This window comes from Pyrus communis, chromosome 8 (genome assembly GCF_041283825.1).
Source record: "Pyrus communis isolate YQ-2024b chromosome 8, ASM4128382v1, whole genome shotgun sequence".
In the NCBI taxonomy this organism is placed as follows: Eukaryota; Viridiplantae; Streptophyta; class Magnoliopsida; order Rosales; family Rosaceae; genus Pyrus; species Pyrus communis.
In genome coordinates this window covers 17,487,558-17,511,438 of record NC_142572.1, presented here as the reverse complement: position 1 = coordinate 17,511,438, position 23,881 = coordinate 17,487,558, and the positions used below count along the sequence as shown (strand labels likewise).

The window sequence follows — 23,881 nt, the reverse complement described above, 5'->3', positions numbered from 1 at the left end:
CTAGTTACCTATAATATGGACACATTTAGTTTTATAGTAGATTTGATTTTTTGTATTTCTCGGTACATTTGGAATGTAAATATACCAAAATGGTTATCTGATAGAAACAATTGGTTTTGTGGTACAATTGGGAATTTTTTTGTTCATTTGGTCTTTTGGTACAATAGGAATTTAAACGTACCAAAAGAGTTACCTGACAATGGGCACATTTGGTTTTATGGTACATTTGAAATTTTGGTACATTTGGTTTCTCTGTATATTAGAAATCTAAACGTACCAAAAGGGTTACATAACAGTGGGTACATTTGGTTTTATGGTACATTTGAATTTTTGGTACATTTGCTTTCTCGGTACATTTGAAATCTAAACGTACCAAAAGTCAATACTTTTGTTCTCAAATGTACCATAAGTTTTAAGTATATTTTTTATATATCTATACAGGAAAAAAAATATGTATTGAAGACCTTTTATTGAGACAATTTTAATAGAAAGAGTTTTTTTAAATGAGGAATTAGTTAATTAATTTTTTATTTTATTTTATTAAAAAATATCATTTAATGCGTAGAAGGGGATTGACGAAATTAAATTTTTATATTATAGGCAATTAGTTACTAAGCTACCTTATGCCTCTATATAAATGCATTTAATGACATGGAAATTAAATAAATAGAAAATTATTGAGGTGTCAATTGATCAAAGCACCTTAATCAAATCTTTAAAAGGGATGAATGTTTAATCTAACCACTATAAAAAAGCTGCAGGATATTCTAATTTTCCCTATTATTTATATGTATGTCATTTAGTTGTATTGTGTATATTTTTAATTTTTATCATGATACCGAAGCAGCTTAGTTTATGTGTTGAGCCAACAACCTATGTCGGGGTGGAGCCACTAAGAGACCAGGATGGTCTCGAGCCCAACCTAATCACAGTCTTCCCTGAATATTCTAATTTTGATGATGAGGGTGAAGGCATAGTCGAGGCAGAGGATGCTGTTGAGTTAACTGAGAGGCCTTCCACTTCTGGTGAGAGGGTGAAAGCATAGTCGAAGCAGATGATGATGATGTTTAGTTGCATGAGAGGCCTTCCACTTCTGGTAATTAATCTCTTTTCTATTTATATACCAACTCACTCTATTCATTTTACATCAATGTTCTAATTTCTGGGTAGAGCTTTTATCATACTTGCCAAATTACAAGATTATTCCAACAAGTATAACAGTATATATAATGTTGCAATGTACTTGTAACTCCCAATATCGTGATTTGCAATGCTCTAGTTTTGTTTTATTTTGAAAATCTCCAGAAACTATATGCAAGAAAGTAACAATTTATAGTCACAAAATTTTGCAGGAAGTTTCATGAGCACGCTTTTGGGAGGCCGGAAGACCTCAAAATTCAAATGGCTGGATTTGCCAAGACCCTCCTGTGGTCTGATTCAGCTGCTAGCAGGTACAAGGTTTACAAACAATGTTGCCTGAAATAAACTGAGACCACTACACCGGAGCTCCCTTTGGTGCAAAAATCATCGAAAAGGAAGAGTGTGGAAATAGGTAATCTCAAATTAATTGGGGTGTACAGTTTATGCATGCATGTTTCGTTGACCTCTTGAAGTTTTTTCATTAATCCTACCCACCTGACTGTTGCGAGTGTTGTTAATGAATGCAGGGCTCACATACTTTGGCTTTAGAGGAAGTGAGATGGAAATGGAGAGAAAGCTGCATGCATTACTAGAACCGGTGGCTGGCTGCTGGATTACATATTTCACCGGAATGGTCTTTTCCTTTGCTTTCAGGCAAAATGAAGATCGTCTGGACATAGGCACATTCAAAAGCTCCATTGCGTGGTATGTGTAGTATAATGCAGGGAGCTCCAGACTTGTTTGAGGTCTTCAGTATATTTCTCAGAAAAATGTTGTTCAACTACTAGAATATTATTCACTGGACCTGCCGAGTACAGTGCAAACTTTATGTAAATACTAAACAAATTAGTTAAGTTTGGCGAATTGAACATAAACAACTGAGAAATTCAAATAGAAAATGTATTATGAAATAATGGTACACTAGTTAGCACCAAGTTTGCTTCAATGTCATCAAATATGCATAAACCTGGGGAAGGAAATAATTCAAATAGCATTGAGATAACCTTAAGATGTTCTCATCGAGGAAAAAAAAGAAAAAAAAAGCTTTCTTAGATTGATGGACCGTGATTTTGAAATTTTGAATCCTCCAACCAAAATATGAATTTATTTATACTTTTTTTTTTTTTTCGTGTCATTTTTTTTATTTATTTATGATTTTGGAGTGTATTGCCTGTCAAAATGAACTTTGAATCCTCCAACTGAAATTGTTTTAAGTCCAGTACCAAAGTCAGAAGCTCTTTAGGCTGCCATAACTTGTGTGGAGTGTACCATCAAACTGGTTGTGCGACGAATGCAACTCCTGAATACACACTTCCCAGTGGAATTTACTATCCCACCAGCAGCGCATGACAACTCAATTCCTCTTTTGTACGAAAAGTTGGTCTCTCCTCTTCTCTCTCTGCACTGCACTCAACCATTATGTTTACAACAACTGCAAACAATTACAGAAGAGAGAGAAGACGTAGAGAGAGAGAGTTTGCGCGTATCAGTGTATGTCTTCAAGTTTCTGTGTGTTTTTCCCGCTATGCCATGCAAACAAAAAGAGAGGAAAGGAAGAAAAGGGGACACGTGGAGGGCTTCTAGGTCTTTTTCTTTTGAGATGTAGCTTTCTTTTATTTTCTTTTTCTTTCTTTTCTTCCATCTCTATCTTCTTTGTCTTATTTCTCCTACTTGCGGTCCATTCGCCCGGAAATGAAGCTAGAGAGCCAAGGGAGGAAATATTGTGTTGGTGCCATTGCAGGCCGTAGAGTGGGAGAAATTTTTAGTTGTGACATGAATATAATTGGTACATTACGTGTTTTAATAAGAGTGGTGTGAAATTTTATTTTTTAAGTTATTAATTTTTTAACACATATATCCTATCATTTGTATAATGACACGTGGTATGTCGTCCCGTGTACCAATCACACTAAAAAATCTCTCGTAGAGTGGGACTCCGCATCAAATTAGATTTTCATGCATTTGTTTTAGTTTTTGTGGTGGTGGAGAGCACTTACTAAACACAGTTAGATCGTTATCTTAATATTTTGTGTTAATAATATAATCACATATGAAAAGAAACTAACACTAAACATCCCATGACGACAGTTTACTCATCCCATAAAAGTTATTCTCATGGTGTTTTGAGTTTTTAACGCAATACAGCAATGGTGAAATTGCACAAATCATCCATGTAGGCATGTATCTTTCATAAGTAAATTTATTATATTTCGTATAAATAAGTATCTGTTTATACTTAAAATATATATATAAGTTCAACATAAATTACAAAATAGAATTACATATATATTATGAAATAATAGAACATAATGATAAAATGAGGAACCAACATATAATGTGGGTTCGTTTAAGTATTCAACAAGTCTTTTACAATTTATTTATAAAAATAAAATGCAAAATGAAAGTTATTTATATTCTGTCTAAAGTGAATTACAACCTAGGTGGGTCTGAGCGGGCTAGGCAGATGCCTAGACGAGCGCCTTAGTAGGTCTATGCGTTTTTTTTTTAATTTTCAAACGCCTAGACTTTAATCGGAATGGTAACCGACCGCTTAGCGCCCATGCTAAAAGGAGATTTTTAGAACAGTGAATATGTTTTAATATAACTTATTACCCAATTTTCTCTTGCTACTTGAACTAACCTCGAGAGAGATTCAATTTGCTCATGTGCACATCATGTAACCATCATTTTCAAGGGCAGAAATGTCCTTTGAACCTATCCAAAGCATGTTTGACATGTAAATCAGGTTTAAAACATCAATTACCTATGCAAGCTAGTGATGTACGGAGAAGAATTTCAATGCAAAATTCTAAGTATACTAAGAATATTAACGGACTTAACCACGATATAATTGTTCATAAAACCGCATGAACATAGATAACTCTTGAAATTTAGCGTATACCAAAAATACCCCTCTAAAATCAACCAGAACTGAACAAAGGTTGGCACTGTCTTACTATTAGAATGCCATCTAAGCAATCTCCTTTTTCTTTTTTTTTTACCCTTTTACATTTTACACGATCATTGTCAATTTTTTTATCTTTTGTTTGTTTGCTTTTTTTTTCTTCTCAGATTTGTAAAACAATAACACCTCCTCTTTCATAATTATAGTCAAAGTCAGATATGCCCACTCCTCTGAAAACTCAGAAAGTGGTTCATTTTCCTGCATGCATTTCAATCACAGCAACGGAAAGCAAAGGCCTTTATTGGAACTCATCAAAGCATCCTCATAGCTCGTGGTCTATAGTTGATTAGACCCTTGCACATATCACAACCCTTCAAATGCTATGCTTTACCATCGACGAGTACTTGCCCTACTTATTTGGAACGCTACTGTAACGGTATTTTAAATAAATAGCATGTTGTCATGCGTTAAAGTTCAAACGCACGAAAAAAAACATTCCACATGCACCAGTACAGTAAGACGGTTAGATTTGCACAACTAAATTCTTAGAGTCTCAACCTGACTGTTTAAACACTGCCAATGCAACCTGAACTTGAAAACCCACCACACTAACGTTCCAAAGAAAGTCTATGATTCAAGATCGCTAAAGATCTTTCAATCCCCATGTCTTGCAAGCAAAGAGAAAATATGGACTGTGAGGGGTAAGGTCCCACATGAATCCTCCCTTCCAGCTGTGTGGCACTCTCAAATTAGCGGGAGGCCCACCAAATACAGTAGGAAAACCTGATGATAATGTTTGTCCGTAATTATTAGAGAGTTCTAACGAAAAACTCGCGGTACTGTTCACTTTAACGAAAAATTACATTTTTACATTAAAAAGTCAAACTTGATACTATTAATTTTACCTTTTATTTTGTCCTTATCTATAAAACTCAAAATTTTCAAACCATTTTTATTAATTTTCTATAATTATTATGGCACCACCCTTATACTTCAGAACAACCATGAATTTTAATTTACCTGCCGCATTCCTTTCAAACATGTTCAAGTTTTAGTCTTCAACACTCAATACGTTCACCACAAAATTAATACACGAACCCTAAGCTCCCTCTTTCTATGATTTCAGCCTTTGAAACCCTTTTTCAACTTGTTTCTCTATACAACAAAACTATCATACTTAAAAGAAGGCACACATTGTGCATTCACACCATGATAGAATCAATTCCGCAGCCAATTTTATCCTCTGAGTGTGGATGATGAGCGAGAAGCCTTTCCACCACAACCTTTTCATCTTCCTCCGTCAGCTGCTCACCATCCATACACCTGCAAACCACCAAAACCAATTCCCAATGACTCAGTGAGTCGTGACTGAACCGGTGGACTTTTTGGGGATTATGATATTTGTTTCGGGTTTTTGGGAATAAAATTACAGGCGCACTATGAGGCCTAATTTGTGTTGGAGATAAGTAGTGGGGCCGATAGATGCATTATTTGATGCCTGATGTGTCCTTCACGTGTTTTGGTTTGAACTACGTGGCCCACACTGCTGGATTTGGGTTATCATTCAAAGTTTGAAACTTTGAACTTCACAAATAAGTGACACAGATTTTGAAATCGTAATGAGAGTTGAGAGTATGAATTCTGGAGTTTTGAATGTATTTATAAGGAGTTTAGTTGTATGGTATACTTTTAATTTATATTATGATACTAAAGCAGCTTAGTTTACGTGCTGAGCCAACAATCCATGTCGAGGGGAGAGTCACTAAGGGACCAGGATGGTCTCGAGCCCAACCTGGCTACGGTGTCGGAAACTTTCCGATGGTCCCAGGCTTGCAGTTTTCATGAGACATAAAGAGGGAGATGAATTGTTGCTCGTGAGAAAGTCGAGTCGAACCACATCTTTTGTTGTTTTACCTTTGTAGTTTAATGAAACTGTGAGTTTGTAGATGAGGTTATTAAAATAGATTTTAATATTATTTCTAAATCAACCTAATCAAATATTATTTGCAGACCTCTTGTTTTGCCCTCCTCATGCAAACCAGAATTATTTTTTTTTGTATGTTTTTTTATATTTTTAATTTTTTTTAGTGATTAAGCTGCTCTTACCGCTTAGTACTAATGTCTCTTCACTTGCAATTGAGAAGTCTTATATTTGATTTTTACCAAAGGTGAATTTAAACCATATTATTTCTAGCAAACAGTGATATAGGAGATTTATTTCGGTTGGTATAATTTTTATTTACTTTTACTCTACTTTACTTATGCTTTGAAGTCAAATGTGAGATTTGTTCAATTTCGCTCACATGCGCACTCTTGTAATAGTAACTTTTAGGTTTAAATTTATTCACATTTTTTTTCCCACATTACTACACTTTATGGATTTGTCACCTTCCGGGTGTCGACCAACAGAGCTCGATTTGGAGTCCAAGTGGACATTCCGAGTCGGGATGTGTCACTAACTCTCTCCACCAATGCTAAACAAAAATAAAAATCATAGGCGATTTAGTAATTACATGTAACATGTTATAGATATTATATTAAAGTGTGATTGTATAAATCTTAGATAGATTTAGTTACTAGTTATTCGTTCCCTACTAGTATTGTATTTACTTGAAGGACAAGTATTTCTCTCATCTTTACTACTATAAATAAATACACTATGTAAAGAGAATAACATCTCATATATTCAGAGAAATCACTACACTTTCTCCACTCTCTCCCTTGTCAGATAAACTGGCCACAGCACAACATGAATTTTGTTGTTTTTTACACTACCTTTACAACCATATAAACATAGCAAGCCTTAGTTAAAATTTAAAAATAAAAAATAAAAAAAGTAAATTTATTCTAACCTCTTTCAAGCACACTCGTAGTCGTACGGGTCTGTACAGTTTGGAAGTATATGATACAAATAAGCTGACAACTGACAAGGTAAAAAGTATCAAACTTTAGGGCAAAGTGCTTTTTTACACTCCCTTTTTTGGGGGTTTTAATCAAAATGGACCACGACTAAAGTTTTTAAATCGCACCATTTTATGCCTTTTTGTTGGTTTAACCATTATGTATGCCGTTAAATTATTGATGTAGCTTTTATGAAATCTATCTTGAGTTGTGTCAAAAGAAAAAATTGCAATTTAACAGCATATACATTACAATTAAACTAACAGAAGTCATAACATGATGCAATTTAATATCTTAACAGTGTAAATTGACAAGAAAGATGATCAATAATGGCTCTTGAAGAAATAAGTGAGGGATGACTCACCTCTACCCTATTATTTGTCTAGCAGGCCCATATTCTTATCTCAAAAGCATAAATAATTTTCAGATTAAAGTTTAAAAGTATGTGTGAATTGCCAATCGAACTTTTGACTTTTGAGATAAAGATTCCTGCTTTCTTCCTGGTCAATAATGGCTGTTGAAGAAATAAGTGAGGGATGACTCACGTCTACCCTACCATTATTATTTGTCTAGCCAGCCCATATTCTCATCTCAAAATTTGGCCAGAAGAAAAGTGATACCATATACCATACCAATCTCAAAATTTGAGTTTCTTCTCACTTCATATCTCTTGTTTTTCTCTGTTTCCACTGCTAACCGAAACATGGCTGAGGCACTCATTTCCGTGCTTCTCGAACAACTGGCTTCAGTAACTTTCCAATACGTCGGAGAAGAGTTGAAGCTGGTTTTGAATGCGGAGAAAGATGTTCAAGAATTCGAGGCCAAACTTAAAGTGATTGGTGCTGTGCTTGAGGATGCGGAGCTAAGGCAGGTAAAGGAGGCCAGCGTCAGAAATTGGCTGGAGCAGCTGAAAGATGTGTCGTACAAGATGGACAATGTGTTGGATGAATGGAAGACTGAAATACTGAGACAACAAGTTGAGAAACAAGAAGAGCACGGTGGAAGTACTTCTCTTGTTACTAAGAAGAAGAAGAGGGCGGTATGTTTCTCTATTCCCTCCTCTTGCTTTTGTTTTGGCCAAGTCGGCCAAGTCAGTCGGGTAATTCTTCGTCTTGACATTGCTCATAAGATCAAAAGTCTGAATGAAAATTTAGATGTGATTGCTGAGCAAAGAGAAACATATAACTTTCAATTCACAGAGAGAACGACCACTGAACAACTTGAGCGAGAGAAAACTTCTTCTTTTGTTGATGAATCTATCATATTTGGTAGAGAACAACAAAAGGATGTTTTGGTTAGCAAGTTGTTGACTGAGAGTAGTCAAGAAGAGAGGGGCCTCCTTGTCATCCCCATTGTCGGGATGGGAGGAATGGGGAAGACAACTCTGGCCCAACTGGCTTTTAACGATGAAAATGTTAAAGCTTGTTTTGAGATCAAAATATGGGTTTGTGTTTCGGACCCTTTTGATGAGATCAAAATTGCCAAAGCCATCATTTCTGGTGCCAAAGGTGTCGGCCCAAATTCGGATGAGTTGCAAGATTTCTTTCAATGTATGTCTGAATCCATCAAGGGAAAGAAGTTTCTCCTTATCCTAGACGATGTGTGGAGTAAAGACCAAAGAAAGTGGGAGAAATTGAAGTTGCCATTAGTACAAAGTGGCGCCCATGGCAGTAGAATATTGGTGACCACTAGAAACCAGGTGGTTGCTGATATGGTGGGAGCTCCCACTCACACCATTAATTTGGAGAGGTTGAGCGAACAAAATTGTTTGTCAATATTCAACCGTATGGCATTTTATAATAGGGATAAGGATGGTGTGTTGGAAGCCATTGGTGAAGAAATAGCTAAAAAGTGCAAGGGTTTGCCTCTTGCTGCAAAGACTCTGGGGAGTCTCATGCGTAACAAGAAAACGAGGAAAGAATGGCAAGAAGTTTTGAACAGTAAGATATGGGACTATGAAGAGGTTGAGCAACAAGTTTTCCAACCACTATTACTGAGTTATTTTGATTTGGCACCTGCAGTCAGACGATGCCTTCTATATTGTGTTATCTTTCCAAAAGATCATTTGATCTATAAAGATTATTTGATTGAGTTGTGGATGTCACAAGATTATCTCTATTTGAAAAAAAACATGGAGAAGAAAATAATTGGCCAAAGGTTTTTCAATAACTTAGCAATGCGATCTTTCTTCCAAAACTTTGAAGAAGATGTTCTAGGAAATATCAAGAGGTGTAAAATGCATGATATTGTGCACGACTTTCTGCAGTTTCTTACTCAAAATGAATGCTTTACAATGGAGGTTAAGGGTGGTAACGATACAATAGAGGCCTTGGGTGACAAGATCCGCCATTTGACCTTAATGCTTGCACCCGAGGGTCCACTCTCATGTGTTTCGTTTTCCAGCTGCGATCTACGTACTCTTGCAACTTTTGATTCAAAATTTAATGTTGTGGACTCAACTTTGATCTCGCAGTTGAAACATATTAGGACATTGAATTTGAGTGATAATTGTATTGAAGAGCTTCCGGAAGAAATAGGTGAATTGGTGCATCTAAGGTTCATTGATTTGTCTGAAAATTATGATTTGAAAAAGCTACCGAATGGGGTGTGTAATTTATACAATTTGCAGACATTGCGCCTTAGCGGTTGTAGGAAACTTGAAAGTCTACCTCAGAGCATGGGAAAGTTGATTAACTTAAAGCATCTTTATGTTTGGGGTTGCCTTCAACTGAAGTACTTGCCGAAAGGGATTGGGAGATTAACAAATCTAAGAAGACTAGATCGGTGCCCTGTTGGCGGTGGTAAAGACGACAATGAAGCGTTCAAATTGGGAGATTTGAGAAACTTAGACCAACTTCAGGGGGGACTCGAAATAGATATTGATGGGGATGTGGAAGTTGCTGTGGGTGAGGGTGAGAAAGCATCACCCCTGGGGAACATACAACTCTTACATTTGGATGTAAGTTTTGTTAATTGTGGAACAAGTGCAGAAACACTGAATTTTTTACGACCGCATCCAAATTTGGAATTTTTAAGAATTGAAAGGCATAACGGAAGCACTGCCCCCAACTGGATCATGTCATTAAACAATTTGAGAGTTCTTTATCTTGTGCGGTGGAATGAATGTGAAGTTTTACCTCCTTTGGGAAAATTGCCGTCCCTCGATACACTCTGGCTTTGGAGCATAGAAAGAGTAAAAAAGGTTGGAGTTGAGTTTATGGGAATAGAAAAGGAAACGTCATCAGCATCATCATGCATTATATTCCCAAAATTGAAAAAACTCCAATTTATCTCCATGGAGGCGTGGGAAGAGTGGAAAGGAGTGGAAGAGTGGAAGGAAGAGGATTCTCATATTACCATAATGCCATGCCTTTCTTCTTTACATATTTGGGAGTGCCCTCAGCTGAAAACACTGCCAGACTTCTTGCAGAAAACACCACTTCAGACACTTGACATCAAGTTATGTGGTAATCTTGCACGAGGTTGCCGAAAAGGCAGAGGAAAGGAGTGGTCCAAGATTTCTCACATCCCCAATATCACAATCAGGCCTGAATATTCTGATTCTGATTCTGATGATGAGGGCGAAGGCATAGTGGAAGCAGAGGGTGATGTTGAGTTGGAGGAGAGGCCTTCCACTTCGGGTAAGTAAGCTCTTTTCTATTTATTTACCAACTCACCCTATTCATTTTACATCAATGCGCTAATTTCAGGGTTGAGCTTTTACTATACTTGCCAAATGACAAGATCTCATGTTCCAACTAGATAGTTTTATTTTATTTTTAAAATCTCTGGATTTGAGACTATAAGCAACTTTAAACCGGAAATTATATGCAAGAAAGTAACAGTTTATGGTCACAAAATTTTGCAGACCTCCAGTTGTGTGATTTAGCTACTAGCGGTTAGAGGGTGTACAAACAATGGGCCTGACTGTTGCCAGTGCTGCTAATGGACGCATGAGAGGAAGTGAGATGGAAAGGGAGACAAAGCTGCATGCATTACTAGAACCGGTGGTTGGCTGCTGCATTACAGATTTCATCGGAATCGTCTTTTCCTTTGCTTTCGGGCAGAATGAAGATCGTCTAGACTCTAGACATAGGCACATTAATTGTGTGTATGTGTGTACAGTATAATGCAAAGATATCATTCACTGGACCTGCGGAGTACAGTGCACATTTTATGTAAATACTAAACAAATTAGTAAAGTTCGGCAGATTGAACAAAAATGCTATCGAGAAACAATCGATGATATGCAAACCATACTTGCTGTTAAGTGGGCTCTCGGCATTAACCGCAGCAACCGACATGTAGCCCTCTCTAGCACCGGCAAAAAAGACATTTTAACCAGGATCCAAAGCCTTCGCTGTTTGCAGCGAGCGGATTGATCGGTTATTCTAGGAAGCTCTTGACATTAACTTGCGGCTGCACATCAAAATTCTCAAAATTTAATTAAAATGCAAGCTTTATCAGTTGAGGCAGTTCATCAAATAGATTGTGTGCATAATAAAAGAGGTCATCTTACCTTGGACCAGGACCAGTACTGGACAGAGCCAGAAGAGGCAGAAGGCTCGCGGAGCTGAGAGGAGGAAACAAATGAGGCCTTGAGGCGGAGAGGCGCAGAGCTTGTAGCGGAGCTGGTCGGCGCCGGTGCAAAGGTCACAGCAGCCGATGGTTCGTTGGATATTCAACTTGTAGCGGAGTATCGATGGATTGGACTGGTGAATTGGGGTTTCTCACAAGGGTTTTATTGAGCGTTTGGGAATCTCGAATAGAGTAATGAATTAGGGTGCGAATGGTTCGTTTCGGTACAGTTTTGAGTGAAATCGAAATTTTTTGCGGTTTAGTTCGGTGCAATTTTAAAGTTAAAATTAAAATGAAACCAAACTGCTTGATCTGATTTGATTTTTTAAGAAGAAGAAATGTACAGTTTAAAATTTAACGTATTGATATGCATTTTCATATACAAATTTTAAAAGTTACATTTAACAATAATTCCTGCAAAACATCAAGAAGTTTGATTAGAACAAATGCTAGTACGCACCTAGTGCAACAACAGCAACATGAAAAAGACATTTGTTATGGAAACAATTAGTATAGTGCATGCAGTCGTGATGTTAAAACAAGTTTGTGCAACAAAAGGGTGTCACATACAAGGTGTAACACAAAACAAGTTGAATAACTTTTAATTCATATATATTTTTGTGTGTGTGTGATGTATAAAATAAGAAAGGTCCTTCAAATTAATGAACGAAAGAAAGTGATGAATGATGATATTCTAGTGTGGTTGAGTCCATACTAAATGTATAGACTCTAACAACAACCAGTTAAACATGACATCTACTATAGACATTTAATTAAATGTTAATTAATAATTGTGGTGTGGTTTTCAAAAACCAAAACCGAAACCAAACCATTTACTACACCTTGATTCGGTTTCAAAATCGAAACCATTTGAAAACCGCAAAATCGTTCGGTGCGGTCTGATTTGTTTCGTGTTTCGATTCCAAGTGCCCACTCCTATAACAGATACGTAAAATGTTGGTGGTGCTGCTCTCTGAGAATTTTGCTAGGGTTTTTGAATGGCTCGTAGCCAAGAGAGCAATTTTGCTAGGTTTTTGAATGGCTCGTAGCCAGACACAAAAGGTCGGAAAGGTTCTCAAAATGAGGTCATTGGCAATTGTTTGAATGTTTCTAATTGTTGTCCTCAACTCATGGGAAATTTTATTTGAACTCATATAATCTCTTTCTATATCCAACTTAAGTTTTAAATCTGAGTTGTCGTTTTGGCTATATTATAGTTACCATCAAGTATAAGATGAAATTAACAATAAAACTAAAATATATCAATAAACCCACACTTAGTAATCAACTCCTACCATCACGTGATCTTTTATCCTACGTTCATTTTTGCTAAAACCATAAGACGCTCCCACAGAGAAAGACAAGCTTTCTTTACTTGATGGATGATAATTTTGAAGTTTTAAATCTTCCAACTAAGGTATGAACTCATTTATGCAAGTTTTTTTTTTTTTTTTTTTTTTTTCGTTTGATTTCATATTTTTTAGGGTTTAGGAGTGTATCACCTGTAAGAAGGAACTTTGAATCCTCCAACTGAAATTGTTCAAGTCCAGTACCAAAGTCAGAAGCTCTTTATTCTGCTATAACTTGTGTGGAGTGTACCATCAAACTGGTTGTGCGATGAATGCAACTTCTGAATACATGTTGAACATATCAATAGGAATATGACCTTTTAGGGCATTGACCTGCACAAACAAGCACTCCACCTGATCTTTATTGCCAATCAAGTTTGGAAAAATCAACACCATTTGTATATTGTCAACCCGAAGGTAGTTGAATCTAAAGCTAATCCGAAAGTAGTCTTTTAATCTATTTGGGCAAATGAATCTTGGTGGCAATTACATATTATCAACCTGGTATGTTTAAAAGTTTAATGAATTTATTTGATTATTTTATTTTTTGAATGGATGTAAGGATAAATTTACATATTGAATTGGATTTGTGAGGGCGATTTAGATAATAAATTTGGATTCAAAAAGATATTAATAGTTTAATTAAAAATAATATGAGTTTAGGGAGTAAACTGGGTGTAAAAAAAGATTATACGAGTTCAAATAAAATTTTCCGACTCTCAATTATGTATTAATTTTGTATACCTTTCCATTGTTCAAAAATTCGTATATGATATATAAAAAAACAAAATTGTTAATTGGTGTCCATTGTTGATTGATTCCGACATCTTTCACTGACACCTCATAATGTTTTTTGTTTTTAATTCGACCGTCGATTTGAATTTTAGAAATTTAATAGGCATTTTTTTGTACCGGACGGATCATAATTAAGGGTCTTGCACTGGTTTTTATTTACAAAAGAGAGAGACAGTTTGCGCGAATCAGTGGGAGTCTTCCAAGTTTCCGTGTTTTTCCCGCTATGCCATGCAAACAAAAGGACAGGAAAGGAAGAAAAGAGGACACGTGGAGGGCTTCTAGGTCTTCTTCTTTTGAAATGTAGCTTTCTTTTTATTTATTTTTTCTTTCATCTTTATCTTCTTTAGTCTTATTTCTCCTGCCTGGGGTACATTCTCCGAGAAATGAAGCTAGAGAGCCAAAGGGAGGACACAACGTGTTGGTGCTATTGCAGGTTGTAGAGTGGGACTCTGCATCGAATTAGATTTTCATGGATTTGTTGGTAGATTTTGTGGTGATAGAGAGTAACTTATTAAGTACAATTGGGTCATTATCTTATCATTTTGTGTAAATGATATAATAAATTAGTGCTAGAGTCAGTATGCGTGACTGGCTCTAGCACTGATTTACTATCCTCAAATGAGCGACGTTCAAACCAGTTTTGATGTGTTTGTTTTTGGGGGGGGGGGGGAACCATTTTTGTGTTTTGTTCAAAAATTAATGCAAAGTAAAAGCTTAGATCATCTTCAATGTCAAATTTTAAACCTAAAATTTAAATTTAAAAGCTTACATAGCACTTTGGCATCTTTTAAACTTTTGCTCTATAACCGATATGTCAAATTTTAAATATAAAATAATAATTCCTATATACTTTCTTTGCATTTGAAATGAAAAGAAACAAAAGGATAATGCTTTAAACCAATAAAAAATTAATAAAAAGCATTTAATAATTAATTAAAAATTTTGAAGGTGCTGTCAAATTTGGCAACAAAAGAGGACAGATGTCGATCTATGTCATGCCATATCAGATTTGACTTCTCGAATGGAAAACATTAATGCTGTCTTTTGTTACCGTTATTGCTGATCTGGACAATTTGATATCTTCTTTGGAGATGCTCTTATCGGTGGGGAAAGCATTTTTTCTAAGCATAATTTACCACCAGAAATATGATGTTCGTCTTCAACGTCAACCACATTCCAGCAGGCATTTCACGGTTTTGACAGCGCAAAGAATCTTGGGTGCTCCGGAGTACTCAAGAAAGTCCCCCGGAGCCTAGACAACGTCCATCCGTGAGAGCTTGATTCTTTTGACTCACAATACCAGTCTCAACTACTCGATTTCTACTAGTTGGTAAAAAGTATGGGGCCATGTAGGCAAATAACTTCAAATTATCAGACTTCTAAGCTGTAAGAATATACAAAATTTCCATATCTTCACTCATGTTACTACCTAAATTGATCAAGACCAGGTCCTATTGGATGGACCATCCATTGCCGGCCCATTAAACACGATAGAAACTAGACTACGGGTGCTTGACTATGCCATCCGTAGGGAAGCTCTCACCCAACCCACCATATGAGAAATTTGAGGTCAGCCTACCTTACCGAAGTTTTCTCTTGTTAATCACAGCCAAACAACGACACATGTTCGTATCATCATCATTTGTCACAATGCAATGTTATTATCTCCATCGAAGCTCAGCCAAAAAGCTACAAGATCAATGATCACCACATCGGACATCTTCCGACTGATGGACTCTATTGGCACAAATCCTGAACGCCGGACATAAGGACTCACATATTTTCCTCCATCTAAATTCTCTAATTAAGCTAAAACGATTGACAAAGCTTCTAATCAATGAGAGAGAGCCAGGTTGTTATCTAACGAGCTTTGCTGACTTCTAGGTGCAAAGTTAAGTAATTCAACAATCCTAGTAAAAGCAGGTCCTAGGAGAGCCATGTTATTATCTAATGAGCTTTGAGGACTTCTAGGTTATATGTGGGTCACTGAAGATCTGAATACGAAAGACATTCCCCTTCCAAGGTATAATTTGAATACCATTTCATACGCATCTGTAATTACCAAAGCAAAATTAAACCCCAAAACAAGCGTTAGGAAGGAGTAACGCACATTTAGCCACTACCACGTTTAAAATGTTCCCGAATGAATCTATCTGCATGGGATGGGTACTTATCTCGGATATATGCTCGAAGACACTTCTGGTAGGAGAAGTCTATCCATACACCATCAGTTCTTATGACAAATAGGCACCTTGAGTGTTTAAATTGGGGATGCCGATCAACCTACAGCAACACAAGTTACAAAGAAAGTGGTTAGTTTGCATAGACAAACACAAGAATCCACATCAAACAAAATAAAGGTTGATCATATATAGAAGGGAGGACTGGTTCAGAAATCAATGAGAACTTAAAATTCAATGTCAATAAATAGTTTACAAATGGTCAGTTTAAGTTCTGCTCAAGTAAAGATCAGACTGAAGAAGAGAAGTTTTGAGAAAGAGACAGATAATTTCACGTCACAGAAACAATAATAGAAAGATCTTTATTTACGATTACATATTACACTCGTAACTGGTTTCTGAACCAACGTGCTAAGGAAAAAGTAGCCAAAGAAACAGTAGAAAAAAATTAGACCAAAATTTTAATAGTTTACACTTTCAGTTTCCACTATCATTAAATTGTATTGAAAAGGTACGAAATAAATAATCTGTAGAAAATAATCTAGGAAAAACAAGCCCCAATAGTTAAGGATAAGTTATGAACACGTGGATCTAAAGCTCCAAACATGCACTAAAAAAGGTTAAAGTGGTAAGAAAAAAGCAAAGGCCTGTAGCTCATTAAGCTAGAGCACCTGTGACTGGCCCCCCATTGAACTTCATCTTACACAGAGGAGACAAAAATAAATTTCAGCCTAGATAAATGCTTTTCTATTCACATAATCATTAAGAGATGCCACAAACTTCTAGTTGTGCATGTTTGTGCAGCGATATTTCAATGGTTTCTTCTCTTACTCGGTTGCAATACAGTTAACATCTTGCATTCATCCAAGGTTTCCTATTACATAGGTTGATGACACCAATTTCTTGTTAAATCTTTTGGTTGTGACAAAAATTGGAATGACCCATCAGCAATAGCATATTAAAAATAGTAAAAGACAGGAACTGTTTTGGAGAGCAATCCTTAAAGCTACAAGAGCAACAACATCAAAGAATAGCTTTTGCTCAAAAATAAGTGTCCTGGTGTTTGTTAAGACATTAGCGTTTTAGTTCAAGGAGTTAAGGATACTCGAATAATGTTGAGTTCACTGGACATTTTCCACAAGGGTGCTTCTATTTGGACTGACATTTTTACACTTTATACTCGCCTTCCTAAAGTTTCTTTAACTTTCTCATATTATTCATCAATATTTTCAATTTCTTTCTTTTAAACTTAAAAATAGATACCTGTAAAGGCAAGTGCCAAGGTTCTCGGGGAAGAAGAGAAGAAGGAACTGGACAGGGAAGGGAGGAGGTAACAGGGAGAGAAGGGCATGTAAAGATAAGGAATTAAACCAACAAGGGTAATAGAATTGGTACATAATGTTTTTAAGCAGCGATGACTAAGGGATTGATGCAAATAGGATGAACATTTAGGCCTCCTTATACTTCAGAACAACCATGACATTTAATTACCCGCTGCATTCCTTTCGAACATGTTCAAGTTTTAGTCTTCAACACTTAATACATTCACCACAAATCTAATTCACAAACTCTACTCTCCTCTTTCTATGATTTCAGCCTTTGAAACCATTTTTCCACTAACCCAAACCGCTCACGAAAACATCAACAGGCTCGTTTCTCTATACAACATAAACTATCATACTTAAAGAAGGCACACATTGTGCATTCACACCAACGGTGATTTGTGACACACAATAGTGCGTCTTCCAAACCATCCTTCACACTTCAACAAACGACTTGGTAGATACTACAAATTTAAAATAGACCTTCCTAGTCAATCATTCGATGACAACCATTTCTAGTTAAATTTTTCAGCCCACACAAAATTTGATCGGTGCATGAGTATCAACACTAAATATATAACTAATTAGGGGCTCAATTCCAAAAGAACGAATGCACCGATGCTCGAAAAACCGTCATTTGCACCATAGCAAACATATTGGCAATGACTAATGAGTTACTTACCCTCAATATTTTATAAATTTGACTACAATATAAACCTAAATTCTTCACAAGAAATTCAATTAATAGATAACATAGGGCAATCTCCGACGGTAAATGGTGGAGGAAATAAGTTACCATGATAGAATCAATTGCGCAGCCAATTTTATCCTCTGAGTGTGGATGATGAGCAAGAAGCCTTTCCACCACAACCTTTTCATCTTCCTCCGTCAGCCGCTCACCATCCATATACCTGCAAACCACCAAAACCAGTTCACAAAGTAAAACGACGGGGCTCAACGTCGTTGCGAGCTAAGCTCACAGTAAGCATACCTATCAGAGTGCAGAATCTCCTTGGCCAGCAAAACGACGGGCTCGATGTCGTTTAAAATCTCCCGTTCCTTATCCTTCCACTTGCAGTAGTCGGGGTCGTCCCAGCGAGGGTACTTCGGCCGCTCCTTCACGCTCAGCACTTCTCTCAGCGCGGAACTGTCCGCCGAGGACGATAGACTATCCGGCCGAGTCGACTCGCTCGCCACGCTGCACCACGCCCTGCCGCTCGGGACCGCAAGCCCGAGGCCCAGGCGTCGGTGGTGGACTCGCGCGCAGAGGAACGAAAATGTTGGCAGCAGCGCCGGATTCAGAGTCGCCATTCGCGTCGTCGTCGTCGTCGTCGTCATCTCATTGTTTGAGTGGCACCAGTGTATCGTGGATCATGGTAGTGACTGTACTAGACTCGTCTGAGTCGGTGGTGATGATGACTCAGTGAGTCGTGACTGATGCGGTGGACTTTGTGGGAATTCTGATATTTGTTTAGGTTTTTCTGGAAAATAAGTAAAATTACAGGCCCAGTATTAGGCCCGATTTGTGATGGAGATAAGTAGTGGGGCCGATGGATGTGTTATCTGATGCCTGATGGGTCCATCACGTGTTTTGCTTTGTTTTTGTTTTCTGTTGTCTGAGGGTCCAACGAATTGAAAATACATGGTCCACACTGCTGGACGTGAGTATCGTTCAAAGTTTTGAAACTTCGAACTTTACAGATAAGGACGGAGATTTTGAAATCGGAACGTGAGTGGAAAGTATGAATCTCACGTAGTTAAGGAGTTTTGTACGTATTCGTAAGAAGTTTGGATACTCTTTATTTTATTAATGGTTGCATGGTATAGTTTTAATTTTTATCATGGTATGAAAGTAGCTTTTTTAGTAACATAGGGGGTTGAAACCCTAAAAACTAGCTCAAAGCGTTACCGCATTAATTTTAGTCTTAGGGACCCTCATCATGTTATCAAATAATTGAGTTCCAATCCAATCAGGAGGATTCCTAAAATAATAGTACCCGAGATCTATATTATAGCTTAAATTGACATGGTCATCTGCCACCATGTTCTTCGTCCGCTAAACATACACTAACTCGCATTCGGCTATGCATGTTAAAACAGCTTAGTTTATGTGTTTGAGCTAACAACTAGCACGCTCTTACTCACGTCACAAAATACGTATATGATATTTAAATAATTTAAAACCCGGTCTCTTTATCAATTAAGTTCGCAGCTCACTTAATTTCGCAAGAGTAGTTACATGTAATTAATTCAATCATCATCTCGACATTTTGATATTACACTAAATATATACATTCACATGAATAATATTTAACTATCATCGATAATTATAGTAAATACATGCATGTATTTTAGTCAATATCTCCACATTTTGATATGATTTCAAAAGTACGATATTCATGTGTTGTATACTAATCGTCACACGTGTTCCCACAACCTCCAAGTGATGTAAGAGTGGTGCAATTTAAATGGTCGTATACGGAAGAGGCTTATCAAAGAGAAAAGTACATGAAGAGCCCATCAAATAATAAGTTAAGATTTTTAATACAAAATTCGTATTATTAGATAAAATGGAGGTGATGATTATGACATATGAACAAAACCGCTACTAGAATATTAGGCTGTATTTTATGTGACAATCATTAATGGATAATGGTGGACAAATATTTGTTAAACATTAATTTTGCAGAGTAGTTGTACCATCATAATCGCAAAAAAATTATTCATATGACGTATAATGCGTATCGTCTAGACAATCAAACTAAAGAAATAAAATTATGAATTATGTATGTAATGCACCTAACGTGTGACTAGTATCTCGCATTATAGAAATGTATATCTAAGTTGAACCAGTTGATTTGTTCCACTTTCTTACCTCCAAATTTTAGTTATCCTTATACATATAGATTAAAATATCTCAATCATATTATGGAATACGGAACGTTCTAAAAAATAATTTGATAAAGTTTTGATATTACACATTTTATGAGTTTTAATTCTCTTTCCTCAATAAATAATAGAGTAAAATTTATTTTTAATTTTTTCAGTAAAAGTGATATTCTACATTTAAATTCCCATTATGAGGATGGAATAGGGTTCAAACTCGAAAATCAGAAAATTAAAGAAAAAAATTCTACATTTAATTACAAAAATTCACAATTTTCTCATTATTCGCAGCAATTGGTTGAGATTGAGAATTGCTCGGATCCTTTGAAAATCGAAAAACTCCCTTATCCCACTCTGAAGCCCCAAAATTTTCGAAATGCAAAGTTTCAATCTTTGTCAAAATTCAGAGACCCCCTTGGTAGGACATCAAAACCAAAATAACTATTAACAGGTGAAATGGATAACTTATTAGTTTAACGGGTTGAGTTTGATTGACCCATTAATTTAACAAATTGAATTTAAGTAATCTAGAACTTAACTAATCGGGTCAAACCCGACCCAAACTCAATAAAACGGAACTGTTTACAAATCTAGCTGTAACAAACGTGAGCATGGTCAAAGACTCATATTAGGTGTCAATTTTTTATTTTTGGAACTTTTGGTGTAAATTGCATCGTAGTTGCTATTTTTGATTTAACACCCACAGACGACGACACACCTGAATTGTCGCTATCCACAGTCCTAACTTCAAATTTAGTTTTGGTTTTACTAGTCGCCCAAATCTTTAATCAAACCAATTAACAGGTTTAAACTTAAATTCGAATCAAGATCGCGGGCCCCACAAGCCAACGAGCAAAATAAGGAAAGAGTGCACACAATAATCACATGAAAGCGCCCGCTTTTGATTTTTCCTCCGGAGAGGGAGATTACTATTATACCATTACCCAAACACTGAGAACAGTTTCCAGAAGAAGCCAAGTGCAATCGGATTTCAAGTCCGCCCTCCCATACATTTCCACAGAGGGGTTGTTGCGAGAAAAACCGCTCCTCTACGACGCTGTCTACGGTTAACCGTGCTGACGTGGCAGAGCTCAGCTGTTGATTTCCGGGTGGTTTAGTTGATGGGCCAGTCAGCTTCGGCGGCCGCCAATTCAAGCCGCCGTGAGAGCATCAACCGCATCCATCGATCCAAGTCCAAAGCAACGGCCGCGATCTCCCCGATGCTGCAGGCCGAGGAGGAAGGCTCTGAGATCGTCGACTGCGCCGATTTCATCTCCGATCTTCCCGACGAGTGCTTGGCCTGCATATTCCAGTCCCTCGGCTCCGGCGATCGGAAGCGCTGCTCGCTGGTCTGCCGACGGTGGCTGAGGATCGAGGGACAGAGCCGGCACCGTCTCTCCCTCTCTGCCCAATCGGATCTCCTCCCTATCATTCCTTCCCTCTTCTCCCGCTTCGACGCCGTCACCAAACTCGCCCTCAAATGCGACCGTAGAGCCGTGAGCGTCGGCGACGAGGCGCTCATCCTCATTTCTCTGCGATGCCGCAACCTCACGCGCCTAAAGCTCCGCGCGTGCCGCCAGTTAACCGACGCCGGGATGATGTCGTTCGCCAAAAACTGCAAAGGGTTGAAGAAGCTGTCGTGCGGGTCGTGCACGTTCGGAGCCAAAGGAATGAACGCGGTGCTCGATAATTGCTCAGCTCTGGAAGAGTTATCGGTTAAGCGGCTTCGCGGCATCACCGACGGATCCGCGGCGGAGCCGATCGGTCCCGGCGTGGCAGCCGCGTCGCTCAAAACGATTTGCCTCAAAGAGCTCTACAATGGACAGTGCTTTGGTCCTCTGATAATCGGCGCAAAGAAACTGAGGACTCTGAAGCTCTTCAGGTGCTCCGGCGATTGGGACAAGCTCCTCCAAGTGATAGCTGAGCGAGTGACCTCCATGGTTGAGATCCATCTCGAAAAGCTTCAGGTTAGCGATGTAGGCCTCACTGCCATCTCCAATTGCTTGGATCTGGAGATTCTGCACCTGGTCAAGACCCCCGAGTGCACCAATGTAGGATTGGTCTCCGTCGCCGAACGCTGCAAGCTGCTAAGGAAGCTTCACATTGACGGATGGAAGGCTAATCGAGTAGGCGACGAGGGTTTGGTCTCGGTAGCAAAGAATTGCGCAAACCTTCAGGAATTGGTGCTCATTGGTGTTAATCCAACAAAAGTGAGCTTGGAGGCATTAGCTTCGAATTGCCCCAATCTCGAAAGATTGGCATTGTGCGGAAGCGATACCGTGGGCGATGTCGAGATTTCGTGCATTGCTGTGAAATGCGTGGCGTTGAAGAAGCTCTGCATTAAGGGCTGTCCCGTCTCGGACATCGGCCTCGAAGCGTTGGCCGGTGGTTGCCCTAACATGGTGAAAGTGAAGCTCAAGAAATGCAGAGGAGTAACAGCAGAGGGAGCTGATTGGTTGAGGGCGAACAGGCCTTTATTGGCCGTGAATTTAGATACAGGTGAAACAATCCCAGAGGCCGCCATTGATACCTCCGTTGCGGCCCACGATAATTCTGTCGAGTTCCCGCCGTTGGCCATCCAACCGGCGTTTCCGGACATTGCCTCAAGCAGTGCTGGGCGGCCGACCTTTAAGTCAAGGTTAGGGCTTTTGACGGGGAGGGGTTTTGTGGCTTGCACTCTGAGAAGGTGGGCGTCGAATCGGAATCATAGTTAGTGTTATTGAAATTGAACCATACAGCAAAACCTCCCCTTGTTCATTGTTCACTTTTTTGCTGCATTATTTGGATTCTGACCTTTTTTTATGTACTTAATTTGATGTTTGTGTGCTGTTTATTGCCTTTTCTCAATCGAATTTTCATACTTTTTTTAATTTGCTTTGATGTTCCCATTTGATTTGTGTATAAGGTTTTGGTCTTTGTTGGGTAATATTTGGGCACTAGCGATGCCGGGAGGGAAAATCGAACTTAGGACCTTGGGTGTAACGAGTGAGTGATCTCTTGATTAACTAGAGCTGGTCAGTTTGATCTTTTCTCCGTTTGTGACTAGCAGGCAAAACCCGGTTACAAGCAGTGACGAATTCAGGATTCGAACATTAGGGAGTCCCATTGTTAAAGATCTAAAACTCGGCTACCAGCCTTGCCTGCAAAAAAATTTAGTTTATTGGCATTTTGTCGAACACTTGATAGGTTTGTTGTCATCAGCCGAACCATTACATATGCTGAAGCAAGTTGATGAGTGCTCTTGATGTAACTTGCCGAGTGCTGTTGAGGTATATCTAGCAGACATTACATTAAACACTTAGCGGGCACAAATAAAACTTATACCAATCATTCAAAGGGTTCTTAGAACATGTGTCTGCCACTGGCTACGAGCCAGATTCTCTCACAGTTCGGATAAGGGGATATAGCCTACTACAAGGTAGATTCTCTTGGATATTAGGCATGGAAGTAACTTGTGTGCTACTTCACTTGTGTCATAGGTGTTGGAAGATATTGACACATATTTATCCAAACCAAAACGAAAAATATTGTATTAGGTGAGAAAGGCCAGTTTAGGCTATTTGATTGCAACAATCTTGCCGGTTGCTTTCTGCAGCAAAGCAGGCTAAGAGCAGTTCCATCCTTAAAAAAATATGTTAGCACTTAGACCATTTAATTCATTCAGTGAACAATGATAAATTCCAATAAACAGTAATAGGCAATGCATCTCCGTCCCTAAAAAAAATAGCCTACTCAATTTTATTAAAATATTATTATTTTTTATTATAAAATAATAAAAAATAATAATTTTATTTTTAATTTCTATGAGGAAGCAAGTAAACATTG

At 37.9% G+C, this 23,881-nt stretch overlaps 3 protein-coding genes and 2 long non-coding RNA genes across 6 annotated transcripts; 3 read left to right on the top strand and 2 right to left on the bottom strand.

The window, feature by feature from the left end:
* Positions 1–845: 845 nt before the first annotated feature.
* On the top strand, positions 846–2,039 carry LOC148695229 (uncharacterized). The gene is made up of 3 exons (XR_015965734.1): positions 846–1,096; positions 1,353–1,552; positions 1,668–2,039. It is a non-coding gene; the product is annotated as an uncharacterized LOC148695229 (long non-coding RNA).
* Positions 2,040–7,333: 5,294 nt separating this feature from the next.
* On the top strand, positions 7,334–11,169 carry LOC137717623 (putative disease resistance protein RGA1). The gene is made up of 2 exons (XM_088698644.1): positions 7,334–10,587; positions 10,815–11,169. The coding sequence occupies exons 1-2, from the start codon at positions 7,650–7,652 to the stop codon at positions 10,847–10,849; spliced, it is 2,973 nt and encodes a 990-aa protein (XP_088554770.1). The 5' UTR covers positions 7,334–7,649; the 3' UTR covers positions 10,850–11,169.
* LOC148695228 (uncharacterized) lies at positions 10,755–12,347 on the bottom strand. Of its 2 annotated transcripts, XR_015965345.1 has the most exons (3): positions 11,466–12,323; positions 11,207–11,365; positions 10,755–11,099 (listed from the first exon to the last, which is right to left on the bottom strand). It is a non-coding gene; the product is annotated as an uncharacterized LOC148695228 (long non-coding RNA). The 2 variants fall into 2 exon arrangements; XR_015965344.1 differs by having other exon boundaries at positions 11,207–12,347.
* Positions 12,348–15,309: 2,962 nt separating this feature from the next.
* On the bottom strand, positions 15,310–18,745 carry LOC137718303 (protein DCL homolog, chloroplastic-like). The gene is made up of 3 exons (XM_068457822.2): positions 18,162–18,745; positions 17,967–18,081; positions 15,310–15,951 (listed from the first exon to the last, which is right to left on the bottom strand). Exons 1-3 carry the CDS (start codon positions 18,506–18,508, stop codon positions 15,781–15,783), a joined length of 633 nt encoding a protein of 210 aa, XP_068313923.2. The 5' UTR covers positions 18,509–18,745; the 3' UTR covers positions 15,310–15,780.
* A 2,111-nt stretch (positions 18,746–20,856) lies between these two features.
* Positions 20,857–22,926, top strand: LOC137717546 (F-box protein At1g47056-like). Its single transcript, XM_068456944.2, has one exon. The coding sequence runs from the start codon at positions 21,178–21,180 to the stop codon at positions 22,768–22,770; it is 1,593 nt and encodes a 530-aa protein (XP_068313045.2). The 5' UTR covers positions 20,857–21,177; the 3' UTR covers positions 22,771–22,926.
* The last annotated feature ends 955 nt before the right edge of the window (positions 22,927–23,881 follow it).